The 23,698-nt window shown below is 38.6% G+C and overlaps 1 protein-coding gene across 2 annotated transcripts in view; it reads left to right on the top strand.

Annotated features, from left to right (window-relative positions):
• The window catches only part of Lama3 (laminin subunit alpha 3), a 221,658-nt gene that overhangs the window by 47,661 nt on the left and 150,299 nt on the right, over nt 1-23,698 (top strand). For both annotated transcript variants that reach the window (XM_070029434.1, XM_070029433.1), the window contains exons 3-8: nt 8,130-8,247; nt 8,877-8,995; nt 10,042-10,212; nt 12,378-12,469; nt 16,457-16,572; nt 20,761-20,879. In XM_070029434.1, coding sequence (XP_069885535.1) covers nt 8,130-8,247; nt 8,877-8,995; nt 10,042-10,212; nt 12,378-12,469; nt 16,457-16,572; nt 20,761-20,879 — 735 coding nt within the window. The remainder of the gene's footprint in view (nt 1-8,129; nt 8,248-8,876; nt 8,996-10,041; nt 10,213-12,377; nt 12,470-16,456; nt 16,573-20,760; nt 20,880-23,698) is intronic.

The following is a 23,698-nucleotide window of genomic DNA, read 5'->3' as shown; positions in this document are numbered from 1 at the left end:
AGAGACTGCATAGCCAGACCTTGTCTCAAAAATAAATAAGCAGCTGTCTCCACTACCCCAACCCCCAAACAAAACCATACCACCAAAAAAATGGAATGTAAACTACCAATAGTCAGAGCATATGTATATCAGGGAGTCTGAGTGTGTGTGTGTGTGTGTGTGTGTGTGTGTGTGTGTGTGTGTGTGTGTGTGTGTGTGTGTGTGTGTGTGTGTGTGTGTGTGTGTGTGTGTGTGTGTGTGTGTGTGTGTAAGCATGTATAGAATCAGTGCCTTTATTGAATTAGGCCCAGGTGGCTGCTCCTCTCACAAGGCAATGGTGCAGGACTTGGAATTTTTAACTGCTATGATGCTTTATCTAAGTGCAAGATGAAGCTAATCAGAGGCCCCCTCAGCCAAAGGGGCCACTTCATTTATTTGGCTTTTCAGAAGCAGAAAGTGCAGCATTGGAAAATTAAGGCACTCAGTAAGACTTCCCAGATGTATTATAACAAAACTCCTTATGCCAGGCCTCCTAGAACAACAATTGTAGCACATTTAGAAATAGCAATGTTTGTAACTTCTCTGAGAACTTGTTTTCCCCAGGATCAGGCAGGTCCATGTCAGTTCCTGTGACATGGCTAATACATGGTGGTTAGGAGGCTCAGGATTTTTTAAAAATCTTATTTTATTGTAGATGCTGTACAGAGGGGTTACAGTTACATGAGCAAGGCAATGAGTATGTTTCTTGTTGAGCATTGTTACCCCTTCCCTTGTTGTTCTTCTACTATTCCTTCCCTCCTCCAACTTCCTCACTCCTCCCTCCCCCTTCCTGGAGTTGTAAAGTTCATTTCCAATACACTGTCTTTTGGGTATAATTGTTGCAATGGGTCATCCTGTGTCCTTATTTCAGTGTTTTGTTATTCCCCTTTCCCTTTTCAACTTAAACAAATGTGTATACAAGATGCAGGGTACCAAAATCCACTACAGTGACAACAGGGGCTATACCATAGGGGGAAGAATATACAAAAGAAACAAAAAAATCATATAGTACATTAAAAACAACAACAACAAAGACCTCTTATGTCCTATCTTGAGGTTCATTTCATGTAGCATCATCTTATATATTCATATGCACATAACTTTTGAAACTTTCTGCTAATCTGATAAATCCTAGCTGTATGCTAATTATTGCAAGTGAGGAAAACCATGGGATCTAAATTTCTTTGGGTCTGGCTTACTTCACTTCATATGATTTTTTCCATGTCTTTCCATTTCCTTACAAATGGGACAGTGTCATTCTTTCTGATGGAAGCATAGAATTCCATTGTGTATATATACCACATTTTCTTGATCCATTCATCTACTGAGGGGCTTCTGGGTTGGTTCCATATCTTAGCTATGACGAATAATGCTGTGATAAACATAGTTGTGCTGGTAGCTTTAGTATAGCCTTGTTTGTGATCATTTGGTAAATGCCCAGAAGTGGGATTGCTGGGTCATAAGGGAGCTCTATGTGGAGTCTTTTGAGGAACCTCCATACTGCTTTCCAAAGTGGTTGAACAAGGAGCCTCAGGATTTTTTTTTCCAGTCATGGGGCTTGAACTCTGGGCCTGAACGCTGTCCCTAAGCTCTTCAGCTCAAGGCTAGCACTCTACTGCTTGAGCCACTGCGCCACTTACAGTTTTCTGAGTAGTTTATTGGAGATAAGAGTCTCATGTACTTTCCTGCTTGGCTGGCTTGGAACTGTGATCCTCAGATCTCAGCCTCTTGAGTAGCTAGGATTACAGATGTGAGCCACCAGCACCTGGCTTGGAGCCTCAGGATTTTTTTTTTTTGGTGAAAATACCGTACAGTGGGGTTACAATTACATGAACAAGGTAATGAGTACATTTCTTATCAAGCATTGTTGCCTCCTCCTTTGTTTCCCCTTACCATCCTTTCCCAGCCCTTAACCCCCCACCCACCCCGTGCCAAAGTTGTAAAGTTCGTTTTTTGGCATAACGTCTTGTATATCTCATTGTTGCAATGGGTCCACCTGTATCCCTATTTACACAATTGATTTTTTTCCTTCCCCTCTACAAATTATACCAACATCAAATACAGTGCAAACAGGGGTTATACCATGAGGGAGGGACATACAAAACAACAAAGAAATATCTTATAAATATGTTAAAAACAACATCAAGAAAGAAAAACCATTTGAGTCCTTATCTTGGGGTTCATTTCACCTAACATTAACTTATCTGACCATTTCTGCTTGTCTCAGACATATACTAGTTATTGCAAATAAGGGAAACCATGGGATCTATGTTTCTTTGGGCCTGGCTTACTTCACTTAATATAAAGAGAAACTTCTCTGAAGAGGAAATAAGAGTGGCCAATAGTCATATGAAGAAATGCTCAACCTCCCTAGCCATAAAAGAAATGCAAATCAACACAACATTGAGATACCACCTCACCCCAGTTAGAATGGCTATAATCAAGAACTCTAACAACAACAGTTACTGGAGGGGATGTGGACAGAAGGGAACCTTACTGCATTGTTGGTGAGAGTGTAAACTTGTTCAACCACTTTGGAAAGTAGTATGGAGGTTCCTCAAAAGACTCCACATAGAGCTCCCCTATGACCCAGCAATCCCACTTTTGGGCATTTACCCAAATGATCACCAAAGGCCATACTAAAGCACACCTATGTTTATTGCAGCATTATTTACCATAGCTAAGACATAGAACCAACTTAGATGCCGCTCAGTAGATGAATGGATCAAGAAAATATGGTGTATATACACAATGGAATTCTAAATCTCAGTATTTTTAAGCCTGCAAGATGTGGGCTTGTTAGGTAAACTCTCTATGCTATACTTTCCACAATTGTAATGTGAGATCAATACAACTCCTTTTTAAAAAATTGTGTAATCTTTCAACGAATCAAAGAAAGGTTGGGCAAATGGGATTGCATGAAGCTGCAGAGCTTCTGCATGGCAAAGGACATAGCTAGCAAGATCAATAGAAAGCCCAGGGATTGGGAGAAGGTCTTCTCTAACCATACAACCGACAAGGGTCTCATATCTAAAATATACTTGGAACTAAAAAAATTAAACCACCCAACAAAAAAATCCTCAAACAACTGCCTGATAAATAAGTGGGCAAAGATTTAAAGAGAAACTTCTCTGAAGAGGAAATAAGAATGGCCAATAGACACATGAAGAAATTCTTAAACCTCTCTAGCCATAAAAGAAATGCAATCAAAACAATATTGAGATTCCACCTCACCCCAGTTAGAATGGCTAGAATCAAGAACTCTAATAACAACAGATGCTTGAAGGGAATGTGGACAGAAGGGAACCCTATTGCATTGTTGGTGGGAGTGTAAACTTGTTCAACCACTTTGGAAAGTAGTATGGAGGTTCCTCAAAAGACTCCACATAGAGCTCCCCTATGACCCAGCAATCCTATTTTTGGGCATTTACCCAAATGATTATAAACAAGACCGTACTAAAGCTACCAGCACAACTATCTTTATTGCAGCATTATTTGCCATAGCTAAGATATAGAACCAATCTTGATGCTCCTCAATAGATAAATGGATCAAGAAAATGTGGTGTATATATATAATATATATGTATATGTAATATACATATATACATATAAATATACATATATATAATATACATATATATATACACACACACACTGGAATTCTATGCTTCCATCAGAAAGAGTGGCATTGCCCCATTTGTTAGGAAATGGAAAGACTTGGAAAAAAATTATATTAAGTGAAGTAAGCTAGGTCCAAAGAAACATAGGTCCCATGGTTTCCCTTATTTGCAATAACTAGTATATGTCTGGGACAAGTAGAAAAGGTCAGAAGCTATGTACTTAGGATCAGAGAAGATGAAGTTAAGCGAAATGAACCCCAAGATAGAGATCCAAGTGTTTTTTTCTTTCTTGCTGTTGTTTTTAACGTACTTATAAGGTACCATGTGATTTTTTTGTTGCTTTGTATGTTCCTCCCCCATAGTATAATCCCTGTTTTCACTGTATTTGATGTCGGTATAATTTGGGAAGGGGAAGGGAAAAAACAAAATGTTTAAATAGGGCTACACGTTGGCCCATTGTAACAATGAGATGTACAATATACTACATTGAAAAATGAACTTTACAATTTAGGCAGGGGTGGGGGTGAGTGTAGTTGTGGAGGTGGGAGGGAAGGGATGGTAGGGGAAAAACAAAGGAGGAGGCAACAATGCTTGATAAGAAATGCACTCATTACTTTGCTCATGTAACTGTTACCCCTCTGAACAGTATTTTCACAGTAAAAAAAACATTAAAGAAAGAAAGAAAAAATTGTGTAATCTAAATGAGAGCTTGCTAAGTTTTAACATGCCACCTCAAAATGCAGTAACCATTTAATAAAATCTAGAAGTCAGGAGCCAATGGCTCACACCCATAATTCTAGCTACTCAGGAGGCTGAGATCTGAGGATTGCAGTTCAAAGCCCTGATAGAAAAGTCCCCGTGAGACTTTATGTCTAATAAACCACTCAAAAATTGAAAGTGGCACTGTAACTCAAGTGGTAGAGTGCTAGCCTTGAGCACAAAGAGGCTCAGGGACAGTGCCTACGTCCTGAGTTCAAGCCCTATAACCAACAAAAACAAAGCAAAACAAAAAAGACCTAACAAAGTATTATATGGGAGGTTTGGATGATACTGAGATTGTGAGTGAGAGTTTGGTAGAAAAGGTAAAGAATGCTTGTAATAATTCTCATATTCAAAAATGTTTTTAGTTTGGCAGGGGCAGCTTATGACTGTAATCCTAGCTACTCAGGAAGCTGAGATCTGAGGATCAGGGTTCAAAGCCAGCTTGGGCTCTTATCTCCAATTAGCCATCAAGAAGCTAAAAGTGTAGCTTGGTCAAGGGGTAGAGCACTAGCCTTGAGTGAAAAAGCTAAGAGACAGCTCCCAAGCCCTAAGTTCAAGCCCCAATACTGACAGTAATTAAAAAAAGTTTGACTTGTCACAATGCACTAATTTGTACTAATAAAAATAGTAAGACAATGTTTCATTTAGAATGTACCTTATTCTCATATCTAAAGTGCTAATATTTTTATGGGGATTGAGGGGGGCGAATGGATACAATTTTGTGAGATGTATACTTATTTTGGTTTTCCAAATAGGAGTTCTTGAAATTCCTATAAATTCCTTCACTATGTAATCATTGTATATATCCTTCAGGAATTGCTATTCCTACCCTCAGGTACTTTAAAGTTTTCAGTGTTTTTAAAATCAGAATTGGTTTTGTTTCATGAGTGTTGCTAGACCATCAGAGAGTGTTACTCTAAGCCCAGATAAGTACAGGCTTGACAGGGATAGGACTGGCTGGAACACAAGGTTTCCAATAATAGTATGTGTGACACTGGTCAATTTCTTAGAAAAATAAAGGGGCTTCTTAGAACCAGGGTAAATTCTGTGACTGATTGCAGTGGTTCTCCATGTGGCTGAGAGCTTCTGGAATCTTCAAGGACTTTCAAGGGGCCCCAGACCCTAGGGTTCTTCTTTTCCCCATTACAGATATAAATAGGGCTAAGTCTTCTCCAAATACGTCAACTGAAACAACGTATTACAGCAAGCTGAGTGCAGAAGCATCTATCAGAATGTAGCTGGCTTCTATGAAGCCAGACATTTAAAGAGACTTGCAAAAATCTAAAAGCAATGCTGTTACTCTCATTGCAATTTTTGTTTCAGAAAAGTTGTCAATTTTCATAAAAATACAGTACGTTAACATATAGTGTGTTTCTTATTTGATTTGAATTAAAAGTATATTTGAGAGGCTTGGAAGGTGGCTCTAGGGGTAGAGTGCTTGCCTTGCATGCATGAGGCCCTGGGTTGAATTCCTCAGCACCACATAAGCAGAAAAAGCTGGAAGTGGTGTTGTGGCTCAAGTGGTAGAGCGCTAGCCTTGAGCTGAAGAGCTGAAGGACAGCACCCAGGCCCAGAGTTCAGGACCCATGACCAGAAACAAAAAATATATTTGACAAATTTCAATTGTAATTTTAATATAATGTCTATCAATAGACTTAATCCACATAAAAGATTTTGGGAGTTCTTATAGGAGTTAGAATCTTTTTTGTCAAAGTGGTTACTTGACATAAGCACCACTATTTTAAAAGTAGCTGCTGTCCTACAAGAAGTTATGTTAGTTAAGTTACATCATGTTAAAATATAGGGGCTAGAGGCGTGACTCAGCAGAGTAAGAATTGTTTTTCTGACAAGTTCATGCTTTGGACAAGTGTCCTGGTTTTGGTTAATTGCTAGGATAAACATTAAAAAAAGTGTGTGTGTGTGTGTGTGTGTGTGTGTGTGTGTGTGTGTGTGTGTGTGTGTGTGTGTGTGTGTGTGTGTGTGTGTGTGTGTGTGTGTGTGTGTGTGTGTGTGTGTGTGTGTGTGTGTGTGTGTGTACATGCATGCATATGCCAGTTCTGGGACTTGAACTTAAGGCCTAGGCACTGTTCTTGAGCTTTTTTGCTCAATGCTAGTGTTCTATCTCTTGAGCCACAACTCCACTTCTGGTGTTTTTGGTGGTTAATTGGAAATACAAATCTTGTAGACTTTCTGTGTAGGCTGGCTTCAAACCAAAATCTTGAGATATCAGCCTCCTCTTTAGCTAGGATTGCAGGCATGAGCCACTAGTGTCCACCTTGTATAAACTGTTTGGACTAGCCGGTTACACAAGAGTATGAACCTAAGTTCTGACCAATCAGAATTTAAGGCAGTAACTCTATAGATACTATCTGGATGGACTGCCTCCCCAGTGTTCTTGCTTACTTACTTGGCTTCTTGTCAGTAGCATATTCTTCTGCAGAAATAAAATCTTACCTTGCCAAGTCCTTTTCAAGTTGGTGTCTTTATTCCTAAATGATACCTCAATATCCTGAGATATTTCCCATAGTTTTCCATATATATATATATTTTTTTTTTTTGCCAGTTGTGGGGCTTGAACTCTAGGCCTGGGCACTGTCCTTCAGCTCTTCAGCTCAAAGCTAGCACTCTACTACTTGAGCCACAGCACCACTTCTGGCTTTTTGTGCTTATGTGGTGCTGAGAAATCGAACCCAGGGCCTCATGCATGCAAGGCAAGTGCTCTACCACTGAGCCACCTTCCCAGCCCCCTTTCCAAAAATTTTTAAGTATAAAGATCCCTCAGACCTGGGACTTGACAACTATTGTCCTAGCGATTTTGGCTTCCATATTGGAAGTCTAGAACATTTACATTTACCAAATGAGATTAAACAAATATATACATATATGTATATAACATGAACATAATATATAAAGTATGTATAATATATAATACATATTATATATTACATATAATGTATATGATATAATGCATATTATATATTGTATATTTTATATGGTAAATATATTTATAGATAGTATTTATTATATATTTGTGTATAATATAAAATATATTATATATTATATAAAATATGTTTTATATATTATATAATTATCTATACTTTATATGTTATATATACATGACTGTTCAGATGGCTCTAGCAGGTTAATAGAGGTGGATGTCATACTTGGAAAGTACCATAAACATCTTTTACATGGTGGGAGGGACAGAGTGTTTGGTGAGGGCTATGAGAGATTCTTGCTTATTAACATGTTACTATAGACTTAACACCTATGCTCATTGTCTTATTGGGCCCTCAGGAAAGACAATGTTGTCCATTGGTGTCCATGGGGAATTGATTCTGGGCTGTGCTATTGGCTGTTAGTCCTAGAATGACTTAGCACAAATTGTCATTTCTTGCCATCAGGCATCTCTGATATATAGACATGATGTAAGGACTAAGATCCTGTGTAGGCCAGTTGAAATTCAGAGGCATATGGGTTATGACAAAGATGATGATCAGTGTGTGCATTTAGTGGCAAAAAGTAATGATTTTGGCTTTGAGCATGGTGAGTTTGAGCAGCTGCACCCAGATAGAGATGCCTGAGAAAGAGTTAGAAATAATGATGTGAATCTTGGGACTGAGGCTGTATGGCTGGTGCATTGCCTTGGGAATCAGTGTTCTATAGAAAAGGTCAAAGCTGTAGACAGATGAAATAACTTTAATAACCATATCTCCTTTGTTTCATCAGCTCTTCCATGTGGCCTATATTTTAATCAAATTTGCAAATTCTCCACGTCCTGATCTTTGGGTCCTGGAAAGATCTGTTGACTTTGGAAGCACTTATTCACCATGGCAATATTTTGCTCGTGAGTAATCTTATCTATAATGTGATGAGGGACATTAATTATTGGCAAACAGATCATGATCTGTTAATCAAATTTCTCTCTTGGTACCGCTAGGTAGGAGCTAATCAATTTTAACCTTTCAGGTTATTCTCACAAAATTTGCATTTCCCAAACACATGTGCATTGATTTAAAGGAAACAGCACTCAGAACTGGAGTTGTAACTTCTTTTATAGTAACAAGTCCAGTCTTTTCCTTTTTATGAAGAATTAGGGATGAAACCTAATATTTATGGATCTTATATTGTGCATTACTTACTTTGAACTTTTTCTTTTCACTAATGAAGAATGTGAATGTCTCTGGATCCTAGGAAAAATTGTGTCAGTGGGAATTTTGCTTAGAAGAACATTAGTTTTTGTTTGTTCATTATCTTCATAAAGGCTTCTTACAGGGTAAACTTGCCTAATGAGGCATGGAAATTGTTGTGACATCCCCAGACTTTGCTGCCAAAAGTCAAGTAGCCTGAAATGGCTTGGCATTTTTTTTCATGAACTATAAACTTCGTTCTAAACTTTCATCAATTAGTCTAAAAGACCTCTGATTTTTCTCTTCTCATGTATTACTTTATGATATTAAAAATATGTGTTCCTAGATTCTCAAGTAGACTGTTTAGAACAATTTGGGCAAAAGGCAAATGTGGCTGTCACCAGGGATGATGATGTTCTCTGCGTAACTGAGTATTCCCGTATTGTTCCCTTGGAAAATGGTGAGGTAAGTATGCTTGGAAGACTCAGAAGTGAACACGAGGATATCAGAGCTTGGAAAATTAAGCTCTCGAGGTGATCCAGTTTAGACCAAGAGGAAAACTAGCATTTTGAAGTAAATGGTAAAGGGAGCCACCACATCAAAGACTCCCAGAGTCACAGTTGGGCTGAAAATTCCATTTGGAGGTCTCGAATTCTTTCCAGGAAGTCAGGATTTAAGATTCAATACCTACAGATCTTGAATTCTCCTTTTCTGGTGATAGATTTAGGAAGTTGAGAAACCCTGCTCCCTTTTGATAAGGCAAGCATCATCTGTTGGGGAGAAAATAATTGCTATCCCTTTGTGGTTCCATTTTGTGAACCAACTAGGCTTTTCATGAAATCATTCTGGCTATTGTTAGGGGAGATTGGCAAACAGAGGTAGGGGAAATCAGAGGAGAATTCCATGCAAATGACAAGGTCATAAATAAATTCTCCTTACGATTGCCTGTCTTCCTGGCTTCAAGTGGAGAAATCCTATCTCAGCAGCTACATCTAATGTCTCCCAACAATTATTGAGTAGTTTACATTCAAAATGGTTGAAAATTTATTAGCTCCAACATTAAAACCTAGATTTTGTATATTTTTTTGCTATTTTTGCAACCTTATTTTGATTTTTAAATTTGTTTATCTGGTATACCTTGACAAAATTGTTTTATTATATTTACAGATTTCAGCATTTATATATTTATAGATAGAGATACATAGAGAGATTATAGCATCAGTACTTCATGATGTCACAGCCCCACAATGACATGGATAGAACAGAGATTTGAAAATGAAAAAACTCTCCAGAGGGCTGAGGTTTCAAGGACATATTGCTGAAATTCAGAAGCAATTAGGGGAGGGAAGATGCAACTATCAATGTTGTGTTTAGACATAAACAAAATCCAAGACCACCTGAATGCCTGTGCTGGTTCAAGGGAGCCAAGTACTTTGGGAGATTGTATTATTTTTAGTTACTTGCTGCTATAATTTGATGGAAGGATTTATTTTCTCTTCATATGTTTTTAGGTTGTGGTGTCCTTGATTAATGGCCGTCCAGGTGCCAGAAATTTTACTTTCTCTGACACCCTGAAGGAATTTACCAAGGCAACAAACATCCGTTTACGCTTTCTCCGAACCAACACCCTCCTTGGGCATCTTATCTCCAAAGCACAGCGAGATCCAACAGTCACACGGCGGGTGAGTAAGGTTTGGTAAGTGCCTAGTTAGCAGTACTATTTTTGTTACTCTTATTGCTTCTCAAATAAATTGCCTTTAGCTCTTTTTTAAGCAGCCTTTACAGCCAGGAATTATATATATATATATATATATATATATATATATATATATATATATATATATATATATTCATGTGAGCTGTTCTTGTGTAAAATACTTCATTAGGAGTTTTGTTTATTTGAAAAAATCATTACACTCAAAGAAGATGAAAGACAAAAGATTATAGCCAGCTGAGATGAATTAACTACTGCTATAATCAACACTTTCTAAATCTTAAGAGGTATGACAAAATAGAGGTTTATTTCTTGTCACAAGTCATCCGGGGTACCAGGCCCTTTCTGCCCTGTAGAACCTCAGAGTCTGCCTCTGGATTCTCAGCAGATAAAGGAAGGAACGCATAGAGAAGATCCACCTGCTCCCAGCCATACAAGTCACTTCTGCTGGGAAGATCTTTCTCATCTAGGAGGTTGAGTAATAGAATCTAGCTACAGTAGAGAAAATAGATTCTCAAAAGCACTGGAACTCTGTCCACTGTGTTGGATATCCACCCTGAACATCTCTCACCCTTAGATATCATAACTTCTTTCCTAGGCACAGTATACATGACCTTCAGTTCACTTTTCTCCTACTCTCTGATCTTTGCAGATGCCTACTGTTGGCCAAACCAAACAGAAAGCCAGAGGGCAAGAAAACCCATGATCATAGTATAGTTCAGCTCAAGGGCAAATGGAAGATGCCTACTATACTTTCTAGAATTTGGCTTCTTATGTAGGAAGTAGCAGAGAGCTGAGAAAGACAAAGCAGGGTGAAAAAGTTTGCTACAGTTTCCAGCATTTTCCAGAGAGGCCAAGCGCCTTGAGTATAGGTGATCCACCTTCTGCTTTTCCTACCCATTTAGCATTCGCTGAACCATTGTGTACACGTGAGCCATGTTGGTTCCAAGGATCACTATTTACAAGGGAGAGATGGGATTCCTGATGGACTGCAGCTGGGCACCAGATCACTACTTTCCTCCCAGAAACTTTCTGAGGGTTGCAAGATTTGCACTATTATCTCTGTTCCTTAGGTGAACATAGACTTTTCCATTCAGTAACGTTTGGGGAGCATGCCACATCAATCTCTACACCCATCTCCCAATATAAGTTGCTTCTATAATGGAGGACATGACATGAGATATCCTATCCCACGGGTCCTGTGTGTATTTCTCTCCTGACACTCATGGAACAGAAATTTCTGTGACAGTCAGCATAGCCTCAGGTATTTAGTTGTCACAGAGCCTCAGAACATTGATTTGCCCGTTAAGGTTGTCAGTGCCCTCAGGCTAAGTCAAGTGTTGTCAGAAGCTTTGATACTCTTAACAGTACTTAATGAGGGGACCAGAAGAGAACCTTAATGCCTAGTGAATAAAACTTAACTTTAAGAGGCCCAAAGAAACATAGGTCCTACGGTTTCCCTTATTTGCAATAACTAGGATATGTCTAAGACAAGCAGAAACGTCAGATAAGTTGATGTTAGGCAAAATGAACCCCAAGATAAGGACTCAAATGGTTTTTCTTTCTTGCTATTGTACCTAACATATTTATAAGATGATTTCTTTGTTGGTTTGTATGTCCCTCCCCCACGGTATAACCCCTGTTTTCACTGTATTTGATGTTGGTATAATTTGTGGAGGGGAAGGGAAAAAACAAATTGTTTAAGTAGGGATACAGGCAGACCCATTGCAACAATGAGATGTACAAGACGCTATGTCAAAAAATGAACTTTACAACTTTGGCGTGGGGGGCATGTGGGGGGCTTAGGGGGAAGAGATGGTAAGGGGAAACAAAAGCAGAAGCAACAATGCTTGATAAGAAATGTACTCATTACCTTGCTCATGTAATTGTAACCCCTCTGTATGGTATTTTCACAATAAAAAATTTTAAAAAGATGAAGAAATGCACGTATTTTGTAAGATAAGTTGCAAGCAAGTGGGACTCCTATTTATGTTGAGGTTGACAGGAGAAATGGCTCAAGATTATAAAATAAAAGAGTGTCTGAGTCAGCACAGATGCAAATTAAAGACTAGCAAGGAGACACTTGGCATTGTTGTTTGGTGAAACTGACATGTCTTGTTTTCTGTTGTGTAGTATTACTATAGCATAAAGGATATCAGCATTGGTGGGCGGTGTGTTTGTAATGGCCATGCTGAACTGTGCAATGCAAACAATCCAGAAAAACAGTAAGTATACTGTGCAAATTCTTTTTAAACCTTGCTATGAATAAATCTGTTTGTCTATTTCCATATGCCTAGTAAGGATATTTGCTTTCATTAAATATCTCTAGGTTTCTGCCTTCAGTAGGAATGTTTAAGGGTCAAAATAGTGACATGTATGTCCATCTTCTCCAGCCCTCCATCTCCTTCTACAGATCACCAGTGAGTCCATTGCAGACATTATTAATCAACCACAGCACTCCAAACCCAAGAAAATGCCATAGGCAATCACTTATAACTTTACCCACAGTTTGATTTTGTACTTACTTGATCTGTGCCACATTTGACATTTTTTTATCTCAAGATGGAATAGAAGGGAGAGAAGGTGAGAACACATGCTAGTCTTGACTCATTAGGTGCATTCTCTCCTCCACACAGAAAATCGTGCATGGCTGCCATTGAAGAGACAATGGTTTAATCAAATGATTTCAGCCTCATTTAAATTCTACTTACACAAAGGAGTTCAGTGATGAAAACCTGGTTCTAAATCCACTATGCTTTCAAATATTTAAATCAAGCTTCTTTTCTAGTACAGATTATATTTTAGCAATTTAAAAAAGTGTAAAGGGAAACACGTCTATAATTTAGATTTTTGGGAGGAAGGGTTACAAAATATTTAATGAGGGTTATACTGAGAGTAAATCTAGAATAATAATGAATATTGAATATTGTTCTAAAAGCATTATTCAAAATATTCTGATCGGTCATGGAAACCCCTTAGTCACTGGTTCCATAGAGGGAAGGTTATGGAGGAGCTTCTATCATGATATTCTCTCAGGACTTTCTTTTTTCCTTTTCTGTTCAGTTTTTGAACTGTTTTGTTTCCCATCTTTTCAAATGCAAAATTGTTTTGTTCTTTGAAAATCTTTTCTCTTCTTCTCTATGCCATGTTTGTGTTTAGTGTGCTTACATAGTACCTTCAGTTCATGTCCAGTATAAAATCCATTTAAGATGAAGATCAACAGTTTTTCTACTATGGACCAGCATTAACACAGGTTGTTCTAAATACCAACAACCAGATCTAAGCCTCCTCTCATAACTTAATCTGTGCTGCCAAATAAGCCACTAAGACTTGATTGACCTAGAGAAGAGAAGTAAAATGTGCTGTTATCCTTGGTTTAATGGAATTCAGGGTATAGATTTTTCAAATCCTTTAAAATTTGTAAGTGTATAGTTCAGTAAGGTTAAATGCATTCACAATATTCTACAGCTGGTCTTTAAAATTCTTTTAATCTTGCAAAAACAGAAAACTCTACCAATTAAACAATTTCCCATCTACCCCTACTGCTAGTCCCTGGCAACCACTATTCTACTTAAGCTTTCTGAATTTGACTGCCCCAAAGAAGTAGGATCATATAGAATGTGTCTTTTTGTGACTGGCATAGTTCACATCTTTAAGGTTTATCTATGTTGAACATGTATCAGAATTTCCTTTTGAAGGCTGAATAATATTGCACTGTTTGTTTAGACCACACCTATACTTAGACACATTAGGTTGCTTCCAGTTTTGGGCTATTGTCACTAATGCTGTGAACATGACTGTGCCCCCTTTTGTGTGCTTGCTTTGTTTTTTACAGAAACCACTAAGACGCTTGCAATTGTGTTGCCAATTCAAGAGGGCTCCTAATAAGGGAAGGAAATTACTTGGATGTTAAATAGAGTTGACATTTTCTTTGCCTGTCTTACTTAATATCCACAATTCCCCACAAGCAGCATTTAGCAGAGATGTATCTTACTTTCAGCCAAGTTCAGGTTTATACATATGTAGGCTTTGCTTCATGTTTAGGCAGAGTTGCCTGCCATCAGCTTGTCTGGTGTGCTTTGTGGAACTCTTGTCCCTTACCAGCAACATTCACCAAATGTTGCGATCCATCCTTCAGGAATGACAGGGTGCTCCTGCTAATACTTACTTACTTCTTGACCAATATCTAATCATCCAGGGATTATTCATTAATGATGAATCTGTCTCCACCATGTATCATCATTAGACATTAGGTTTCTAAAAGTCTGGTCAGAAGAGGCCCTGAGTCTGGGACAATGTTGGAAAGGAGTACATATGGTTAGACAGGAGCTAAGATTCCCACTTAGGAGGACTTCGCAACCCTATCGATCCTGTCAGACCTAGAGAAATTTCTGTCTTGGTTGGCTAATGGTTCACAGTGCACATCAGCAGGGAGCCATCCCTGTGCCTTGGTGAATAGCTCACTTTGCTGTTGGTCTACTTCAACACAACTGCTTTGCCTTCCCCTTCCTACTGGGTTTGTTTTGCCCAACACACTGACCCTGAACAAGTGCTCATGAAATCTAAATACATGAACAGGAAAAAAAATGATTTAAGATGTCTTAAAGATTTAAGTGTGTTAATGAATGTAACCAAAGATAGACAACCAGTGATGCTAGTTGCTAACCAACAGAAGAAGACTTAAATCAGGCATACACTGACGTGATGCAAGGATGGATGGGAGGCTCACTTAGTCAATGCGAGACCTCCAGAAGCCAACTAAACAAGGGAGACATGTTTAGTTTGTATGATCATAGCCTAAACAATAGTCAGTTGTTTGGGAGAAACATGATTGTAGACATAAGGACTAGGTAAGTATTCTTTTCCTAGGGTTAGGGGGAGAAATCATCAAGAAGAGTGTTCTCTAACCAATGACATCTTAAACAGCATCTTTATAGCAGATACAACTACACATTTTCCTAATAACCTCTACCTTTGGGTGAGAGAGAAATCAGGAAATCAGTGACTTGGGGATGTCAATAGGACTCACACAGGTACTTAGCTCCTTTTTAAAAAAGTTTACTGTGCTCAATTGTAATTTTCCCATGAGTGGAGTTAGACCATATGTTCTTCAAGCAGTCCTTCCTAAATATTTTTCCAGTCAAGCATATGCTAAGTATTTCATTGGCAATGAGCCGAAACTACCTCTCTCTGTCCATTTGGACCCCAGCTGTTGTGCGCTGCCAGTTAAACTACACCCAGGTGCTTCTTCAGGAAGCTGGGCAGGGAGAGGATGTACCTGCTCTGAGGGCTGTGACTAAACACATGCCATCTACCCTCCTCTCGGAGGAGCTGAAGGAGTCTCCTCAAGTCCAGTCAAGAGCCTTTGTAGACAAGTTTTGAATCCTATTTTGACAAAGGATAGAATGATGACTCAGAGCTTGGAGTTCCAATCCAATGCCAAGGCTACACACATTTCATTTTAACTTGGATTTTTTTTTTTTTTTTGGGTCCGGTCGTGGGGCCTGAACTCTGGGGCTGGGCGCTGTCCCTCAGCACTTCAGCTCAAGGCTAGCGCTCTACCAATTGAGCCCCAGCGCCACTTATGGCTTTTTTCTTTTTGCTTATGTGTTGTTGAGGAATTGAACCCAGGGCCTCATGCATGCAAGGTAAGTGCTCTACCACGGAGCCACCTTCCCAGCCCCTAACTTGGAAAATTTTTGAGAGAGATGGGAAATTTTCAGATTTTTGACACTTTGGTCTTTCTGAGTGAGCCTCAGAGATAGGACAGCAGAGCCTTAGAACAAGAAACTGGAGGAGCTCTTTCCTATAAGATAACCCTCCAGATTTCAATAGAGATATGATAATACATTCAAGGAAACAGTGTATGCTTCCTCATTTGTTCATTTATTAAAACTTAATGGGGTAGTGAAGAAAGAGCTAGAGCTTCAAAGACAAACCTAGGTGTAAAATCTGGTTCTCCCATTTATTATTACTGTTTGACCTTTGGCAAGTGTCTTAATACCTCTTACTTTCAACTTCCTCACCATCTAAAAATGGAGATCATAAGCAGGGTGTAGAGGACTTGGCATAACATATATAAAGTGCTTTGTTCTTCAAATTGCTCTATGTATGTCAATGGACTGCATGCATCTGTCAGTTTTGCTCATAGGAACAACTGATATTGTACAAAACTTCTCAATCACTGAGACATACTTTGCTCCCATGCCCAGGTTCCGATGTGAATGCCAGCACCACACCTGTGGGGAGACGTGTAATCGCTGCTGTGTGGGATACAATCAGAGGCGCTGGCAGCCTGCAGTATGGGAGCAGAGCAATGAGTGTGAAGGTGGGTCTGGGGCAGGGCTGAAGACTGAAGCCTTCCTGGCTATGGGTTTCTCTCTTCTCCACTGAACACTGAAGGGACTGGAATCATGTCAGCTTTAAGGTCTGGTATTGTATAGCAGTACTCTCTTATGGGGCAGGGGAGGGAATAAGGTCTAAGACCCCTGAAGCCAAGAACAGTTAGTGAACCCTATAGATGCCAGGTGTTTTTTGTCTATACAAACATCTCTCTGATAATACTGAATTTTTAAGGCTGAGTGCTGGTGGCTCATGCCTGTAATAGCCTAGCTACTCAGGAGGCTGAGATCTGAGGATTGCGGTTTGAAGCCAGCCTGGGCAGGAAAGTCTATGAGACACTTAACTCCAATTAAGCACTAAAAGAGTGGAAGTGGTGCTGTGGCTCAGAGTAGTAGAATGCTAGCCTTGAGCATGAAAGCTTAGGGATAGTGCCCAGGCCGTGAGTTCAAGCCCCACTACTGCCCCATCCCCTCCCAATTAGAATTTATAAGAATTTATGTTAGGTACCTTAAGAAATTAACCATCATTAGCACCCAAATAGAAGTTATAACAATATACTGAAATGCCAGCATCACTATCCATGTGCTTTGGGACCATTATTAGGTAAAATGAGGGTTAATGGCCACAAGCACTATGGTACTATGATGGTAGATCTATGAGCAATGTTGCTACTGATCGGACTAATGGGCTGATAGCATATACATTGTGGATACTTCGTGTAGAGAAACAGCTCATGTCCCAGGAAGGATGGAGGCAGAGATTTATTCATGCTATTCAGAGGGCCTGCATTTAAAACTTTTTACTTATTCCTGAAAATTTCCACTTAATATTTATTTTCAGTTGAGATTGATGCCTAAACAGAGTTGGAAGTGCTGAGGTAGTAGGTTGAGGATGGAAAGGTGTGCTATGGTAAGTGGGACTGAGACCTGTAGAGGACGGAGGAAACCAGAGGAAGAAGGACAAATTAGAGGTCGCAGTTTGCTCATGGGTGTACTACAGAGTAAAGAGACTGGTTGTTATGCAATACGCCCTAGGGCATCCAGTTGTAAATTTTCTTTTAAACTGGTCTTCCTGGAAAGCCACATATTTATTCTAAATAAAGACATTTGTGACCTTTATTTAATTACTTTAGAGTCTGTGGACCATTATTATTATTATTTTTTGTGGTAAAATATTCATGACATTTGAAGATGCAATTTTTTAATGGCCAAAAGACAATTGGATCTAGGCTTGTTGAACTAGGTGAGTAATGATCTATACTTCAGACATTTTGGTCAGATATTTTTTAACTATTAAGAGGTAAGACTGATTATCTCTTGGGACCAGTAAACTACTTGAAAGTCCTTTCTTTTTTAAAAATTATTATCTTTCAGTAGTTGTACAAAGGGGTTTTAATTCAACATGTCAATTTATGAGTCTAATGCATTGTTCAAAAAATAATTTTTATTTAAGTAGTTGTATAAAGGTGTTGACATTTAACAGGGCAGATTAAGAATAAAATATATGTTGATCAATGTCACTCCTTGAAAGGTATTTCTAGTGAGGAGTTCCAAGAGTGTTTTGAGAGATGCTGGTACTGTTGGTGTTGCATAAGATGAGAGACTAGTGAGCATCTGAGTCCAGGTCATTCTTAGTACATAGTCAAGCCAATAGGTTCCTTCTAAGCGACTTCCCATTTCTCCTACCCAGATGATGTAGCCAAAAAGAGGGAAAAGAAATTATCAGACACACATCCTTTCTTCAATTGTGTTTAGGCTCTGGTGTATGATTCTTTGAGTCAGTGTCATTACATGCACTCCAACATTTGCAACTTGAATATTTTTGTAGACTAGTGGAACTCAAGGAATGACATTCTTCACGCCAACACGTATGAAAATATTTTAACATTTTCTTTCATAAGGTTGAAAACTGTCAAAGTAACTAAAAATTACAAAATAGAGTTAGCTAATGATTAAAAGTACAAATGTTATGCACAGTAGAATAGTGAGACATTAGAATCTAACTTGTTACATGCTTTCAAATACTGTTTGAATTACATAATAAAGAACAAGCAGATTTCCTGAGCCTGGCATGGTAACACATGCTTGTAACCTCAGTGCTTGGGACAAGTTTTAGACCAATTTGGACTCCATAGTGAGACCTACCCTGCAAAGAAATGTATACACAACAATTCTTTTTTTTTTTTTTTTTTTTTTTTATGTTTAAGTCACTTTCGATACTGTGCTTGTCTTTTTTTTTTTTTTTTTTTTAATTTTTTTTATTGTAGAGATACTATACAGAGGGTTACAGTTACATGAGTGAGGTAATGAGTACACTTCCACTTCCTCTTGAACATTGTTACCCCCTCCATTGTTTTCCCCCTACCATCCCCTCCCTCCCTCCCTTCCCCAAGGTTCTTTTTTTTTTTTTTTTTTTTTGATCGTGATTAAGTGATTACTTAATTTCCGGAAATTCACAGTATTGTGGAATAATGATGCTCATTTAAAGTCACAAGTTCATTCTAACTTTCCTGGAGCAAATTGTCTATCACAGTCTGTAATATATAACGGTGCTCATATGTTATATACCATATATGTGATCAGCAGCATGGGGATATTTAGTAGTGGTTCAACCAGATGAGTGGGAGTTCTTTGTTTCTTAAGTCCTGTTAGTTTTGTCATATCACCTAACATTTTGGATTTAGCATCCACTTATCAGGGAGACCATGTACTGTTTGTCTCTTCGTTCTTGGCTTACCTCACTCAACATGATTCCTTCTAGCTCCATCCATTTCCCTGCAAATGCCATTATTTTGTCATTTCTAATGGCTGCATAATATTCCATTGTGTATAGATACCACAATTTTTGGATCCATTCATCTGTGGTGGGGCATCTAGGTTGTTTCCATATCCTAGCTATTGCGAACAGTGCTGCAATAAACATGGAGGTGCACGTGTCCTTGTATATTGGTTCCTGTTGTTCAGGGTAGATGCCTAGAAGTGGTATGACTGGGTCGTAAGGGAGGTCAATCTTTAGCTTTCTAAGGACCCTCCAGACTGCTTTCCAAAGTGGTTGTATGAGTGTACATTCCCACCAGCAGTGTAATAGCGTTCCTCGTTCTCCACATCCCCTCCAGCATTTGTCGTTGGCTGATTTGTGGATGTGGGACATTCTGACTGGGGTAAGGTGGTATCTCAGGGTTGTCTTTATTTGCATTTCCTTCACCACCAGGGATGATGAACATTTCCTCATGTGTTTCTTTGCCATTTTTATTTCTTCATTTGAGAAGTCCCTCTTTAGTTCCCTTGCCCATTTAGTAATTGGTGTACACAACAATTCTTAATAAACAGCTGATACAGTAAATAGAACTCACAGCCAAATGAATATATTATTTTCTTAGCTCTTCAAATAGTGTAAGTAGTGCTAAGAATAAATGTTTAGGGCTGGGAAGGTGGCTCAGTGGGAGAGTGCTTGCCTTGCATGCATGAGACCCTGGGTTCGATTCCTCAGCACCACATAAGCAAAAAGAAAAAAGCTGGAAGTGGTGCTGTGGCTCAAGTGGTAGAGCGCTAGCCTTGAGCTGAAGAGCTGAGGGACAGCGCCCAGGCCCAGAGTTCAGGCCCCACGACCGGACCCCCCCCCCAAAAAAAAAGAATAAATGTTTAGAGTATTAGCTGAGAATTTTGGAGCTGGAGACAGGTTAAAATTCGGCCCCTCTTATTTATGAGCTGGGTAATTGTGGACACATCTCTTAGTTTCTCTGAGCTTATTTCCCCACTTAGTTGTTGATCAGATTAAATGTGATAATACATGTAAAGTATTTTTCACAGTAAATAGAGAATTCAGTTATTATTGTCAGTAATAACTCTATGCATGAATTGTGGCGGCATTTAAGTGACCTTTATTTGTTACAATTACATATCCTGTATTTTTATTTTTATTTTTTTACAAAAGTAAGAGTTCCCTCATTTAATATCAAATGGAAGGAACTATCACATCATATTATATACTGGTCTTTGTGTAAAAATCTCTAAATTTCCCACAAAGATTATCCCTAGTGTTCTAGAATAGAGTTATTTTAGCTGATTTAGCAGTGATCCTATCTGGGAAATTTAATAACTGTCTCAGATTAATTAATGGAATATTAACCTAGTCTGCTTTTTTTTTTTTTTTTTTTTTTTTTTTTCCTTTTCAGCCTGTAACTGCCATGGTCACGCCATTGACTGTTACTATGATCCGAATGTTGAGCAGCAGCATGCGAGCTTGAACAGCCAGGGCATCTATGCAGGTGGAGGCGTCTGCATCAGCTGTCAGGTGAGGCGCTCCTTAAATAAAAGTGTAAGTGTCATCGCAGGCTGAGCACGCTGTAAGCCCTGATCTCTCAAGAAAGTGGCATGAAATTGAAAGTATTTTTGAGAACATTTCTCCACCTCTGGTACAAAAGTTCTCATTAAATCCTGTTTTCAATTATCAATGTCTTCCCCAAACCCCAAGTATGAAGCACTAACATTGTACCTTTTGTGTAGGACAAGGGGGTTCATCAGGACTCCTAGCACACTAAGATTACAAGTGTTTTTATCTCATAAAGGGCCTGCACTGAAACATTATGATTAACCTTATCAGTGGTTTAATGCTTTCCTTTTAAATAATAGGAACAAGACCAAGATGTTTATTCTTCACGTTTACCCTGTTAATGCCTTGGAATTCTTAATCCATGGGATAAAACATGAAAAGAAAAACATAAAAGAGAAATTATTTTTATTTTCATATGATTATACAGAAAATCCTAAGGCATATCTTATATCAATAGATATAAGAAGTAAATTTAGTAAGTGCAAGTTTGAAGAACAATATAATGAATAAGCCAGATATGGTAGATTACACCTGTAATCCTAGCATTTAGGAGGCAGAGACAGGAGGATTACAAGTTCAAGGTCAGCCTGAGCTATATAATGAGTAATGTATATTAAATAGGATAGCTTTTTCCTGACATGTAGCATTTGAGAAGAGACCTGAAAGAGTAAAAGAGTAAAGGAATTAACCAGGCATCTGCTGCGGGTGGGGCATTTTTAACAATGTAGGCCGAGTGATTGGTAGGGCCAAAGGGCTTAGGAGGGAGCCAGAAGCTCAGTGTTGTTGGAAGAGGGTGAATCCTGGGTGGAGGAATACAGAGAGGTGAGAAAGGATAGTTTGATGTCCTCAGTCTACGATAAGTCACAGTGGCAAACAACAAGTGGAGGGTTAATTGACATTTGATGGGAACACAGGATGGGCTGCAGCTGTTTGTTATTTTCCTAAGATGTTTGTGATCTAAATGTTAAGTCAGAGCAGTGGCCAGCATGGCTTTTTACCTCATTGTTAAAGTGGACTCAGATTTTAGCCCCCAGGACAAGAGTAATAATAAATAGAACTCTGTAGTTAATAAAATCTAAAACAAGGAAGAGCATACAGAATGGGGCTTTGTTCTTTCCTCTGCACTTCTATTCAAACTTTTGTGTGGGTCTGAGTATATTTGTTAATTTCCTAGGGGTTTTCTTTTCATTCATGAAAGAACACTGTCCTCTGAATTCTTTCCAAATTAGAGGGAGGCAGAATTGAGCTAAGTCTGTGGTGTATAATTCTTGGAAACTGATGATGCATAATGGATAATGTGATTTTGTGGCAATCAGAAGGATTAACCATGAACTAGAAAAAGTCTCCTAGTATGGTACTTTAAAATGAGCTCTGTGTCTGAAACTCATGCGCCTATATTTTCCATCCACATAATGAAAATATCTAGAAAATGGTTTCCTGGCTAAAGCACAGATAAAATTAGAATGAATTGAGATTAAGTTCTTTTTTTTGAAAAATTTTTAAATTTTTATTTATTTTTTATTGTGAAAATACTGTACAGAGGGGTTACAATTACATGGCAGGATAATGAGTACATTTCTTATCAAGCATTGTAGCCTCCTCCTTTGTTTCCCCTTCCCATCCTTTCCCATCCTCCCCCTACCCCCCCACCAAAGTTGTAAAGTTCATTTTCGACATAACTACTTGTACTTCTCATTGTTGCAATGGGTCCACCTGTATCCTTATTTAAACGACTTGTTTTTCCCCTTCCCCTCCACAAATTATACCGACATCAAATACAGTGAAAACAGGGGTTATACTGTGGGGGAGGGACATATAAAGCAACAAAGAAATAATCTTATAAATGCATTAGAAACAATCGCATGAAAGAAAAAAAACATTTGAATACATATCTTAGGGTTCATTTCCCTAACATCACCTTATCTGACCTTTTCTGCTTGACTCAGACATACACTAGATATTGCAGATGCACAAGAACAGACCTCAGGACCAATGGAATAGAATTGAAAACCTAGAAATGAACCTACAGACCTATAGCCATAGAATCTTCGATAAGGGAGCTAAAAAAATAGAATGGAAAAAAGACAGCCTCTTCAATAAATGGCGCTGGCAAAATTGGTTAACTACTTGTAGAAAACTAAAGCTAGATCCTTATATATCAACCTGCACCAGAATCAACTCCAAATGGATTAAAGACCTCGGAGTCAAAGTAGACACTCTGAAAACATTACAGGATGGAATAGGAGAAACCCTAGGTCTCCTTGGCACAGGCCCAAATTTTCTTAATAGAGACCCAGAAACACAACAAAGAAAAGTTGGACAAATGGGATTGCATGAAGTTGCAGAGCTTCTGCATGGCAAAGGACATAGCTAGCAAGATCAATAGAAAGCCCACCGATTGGGAGAAGATCTTCACTAGCCATACAACGGACAAGGGTCTCATATCTAAAATATATTTGGAACTCAAAAATTTAAATCCCCCAACAACAAATCTTCAAAGAAACAACTGCCCAATAAATAAGTGGGCTAAAGACTTAAAGAGAAACTTCTCTGAAGAGGAAAGAAGGATGGCCAATAGACGCATGAAGAAATGCTCAACCTCCCGAACCATAAAAGAAATGCAAATCAAAACAACATTGAGATTAAGTTCTGTATATGCTCTTTCTTCCAAAATTGAAAAAGACATAAATACATGCATCATCTTTTATTCCTTGGGTCAAAACTATAGGTGGCAATTATCTATCAGTTCTTCTGAACGAAATGATGGGACCTAGTCCTTA

This window comes from Dipodomys merriami, unplaced genomic scaffold, assembly GCF_024711535.1.
Source record: "Dipodomys merriami isolate MVZ:Mamm:240054 unplaced genomic scaffold, mDipMer1.0.p SCAF_2, whole genome shotgun sequence".
Classification (NCBI taxonomy): Eukaryota; Metazoa; Chordata; class Mammalia; order Rodentia; family Heteromyidae; genus Dipodomys; species Dipodomys merriami.
The sequence above is the reverse complement of the archived record's forward strand: the minus strand, read 5'-3'. Positions and strand labels throughout refer to the sequence as shown.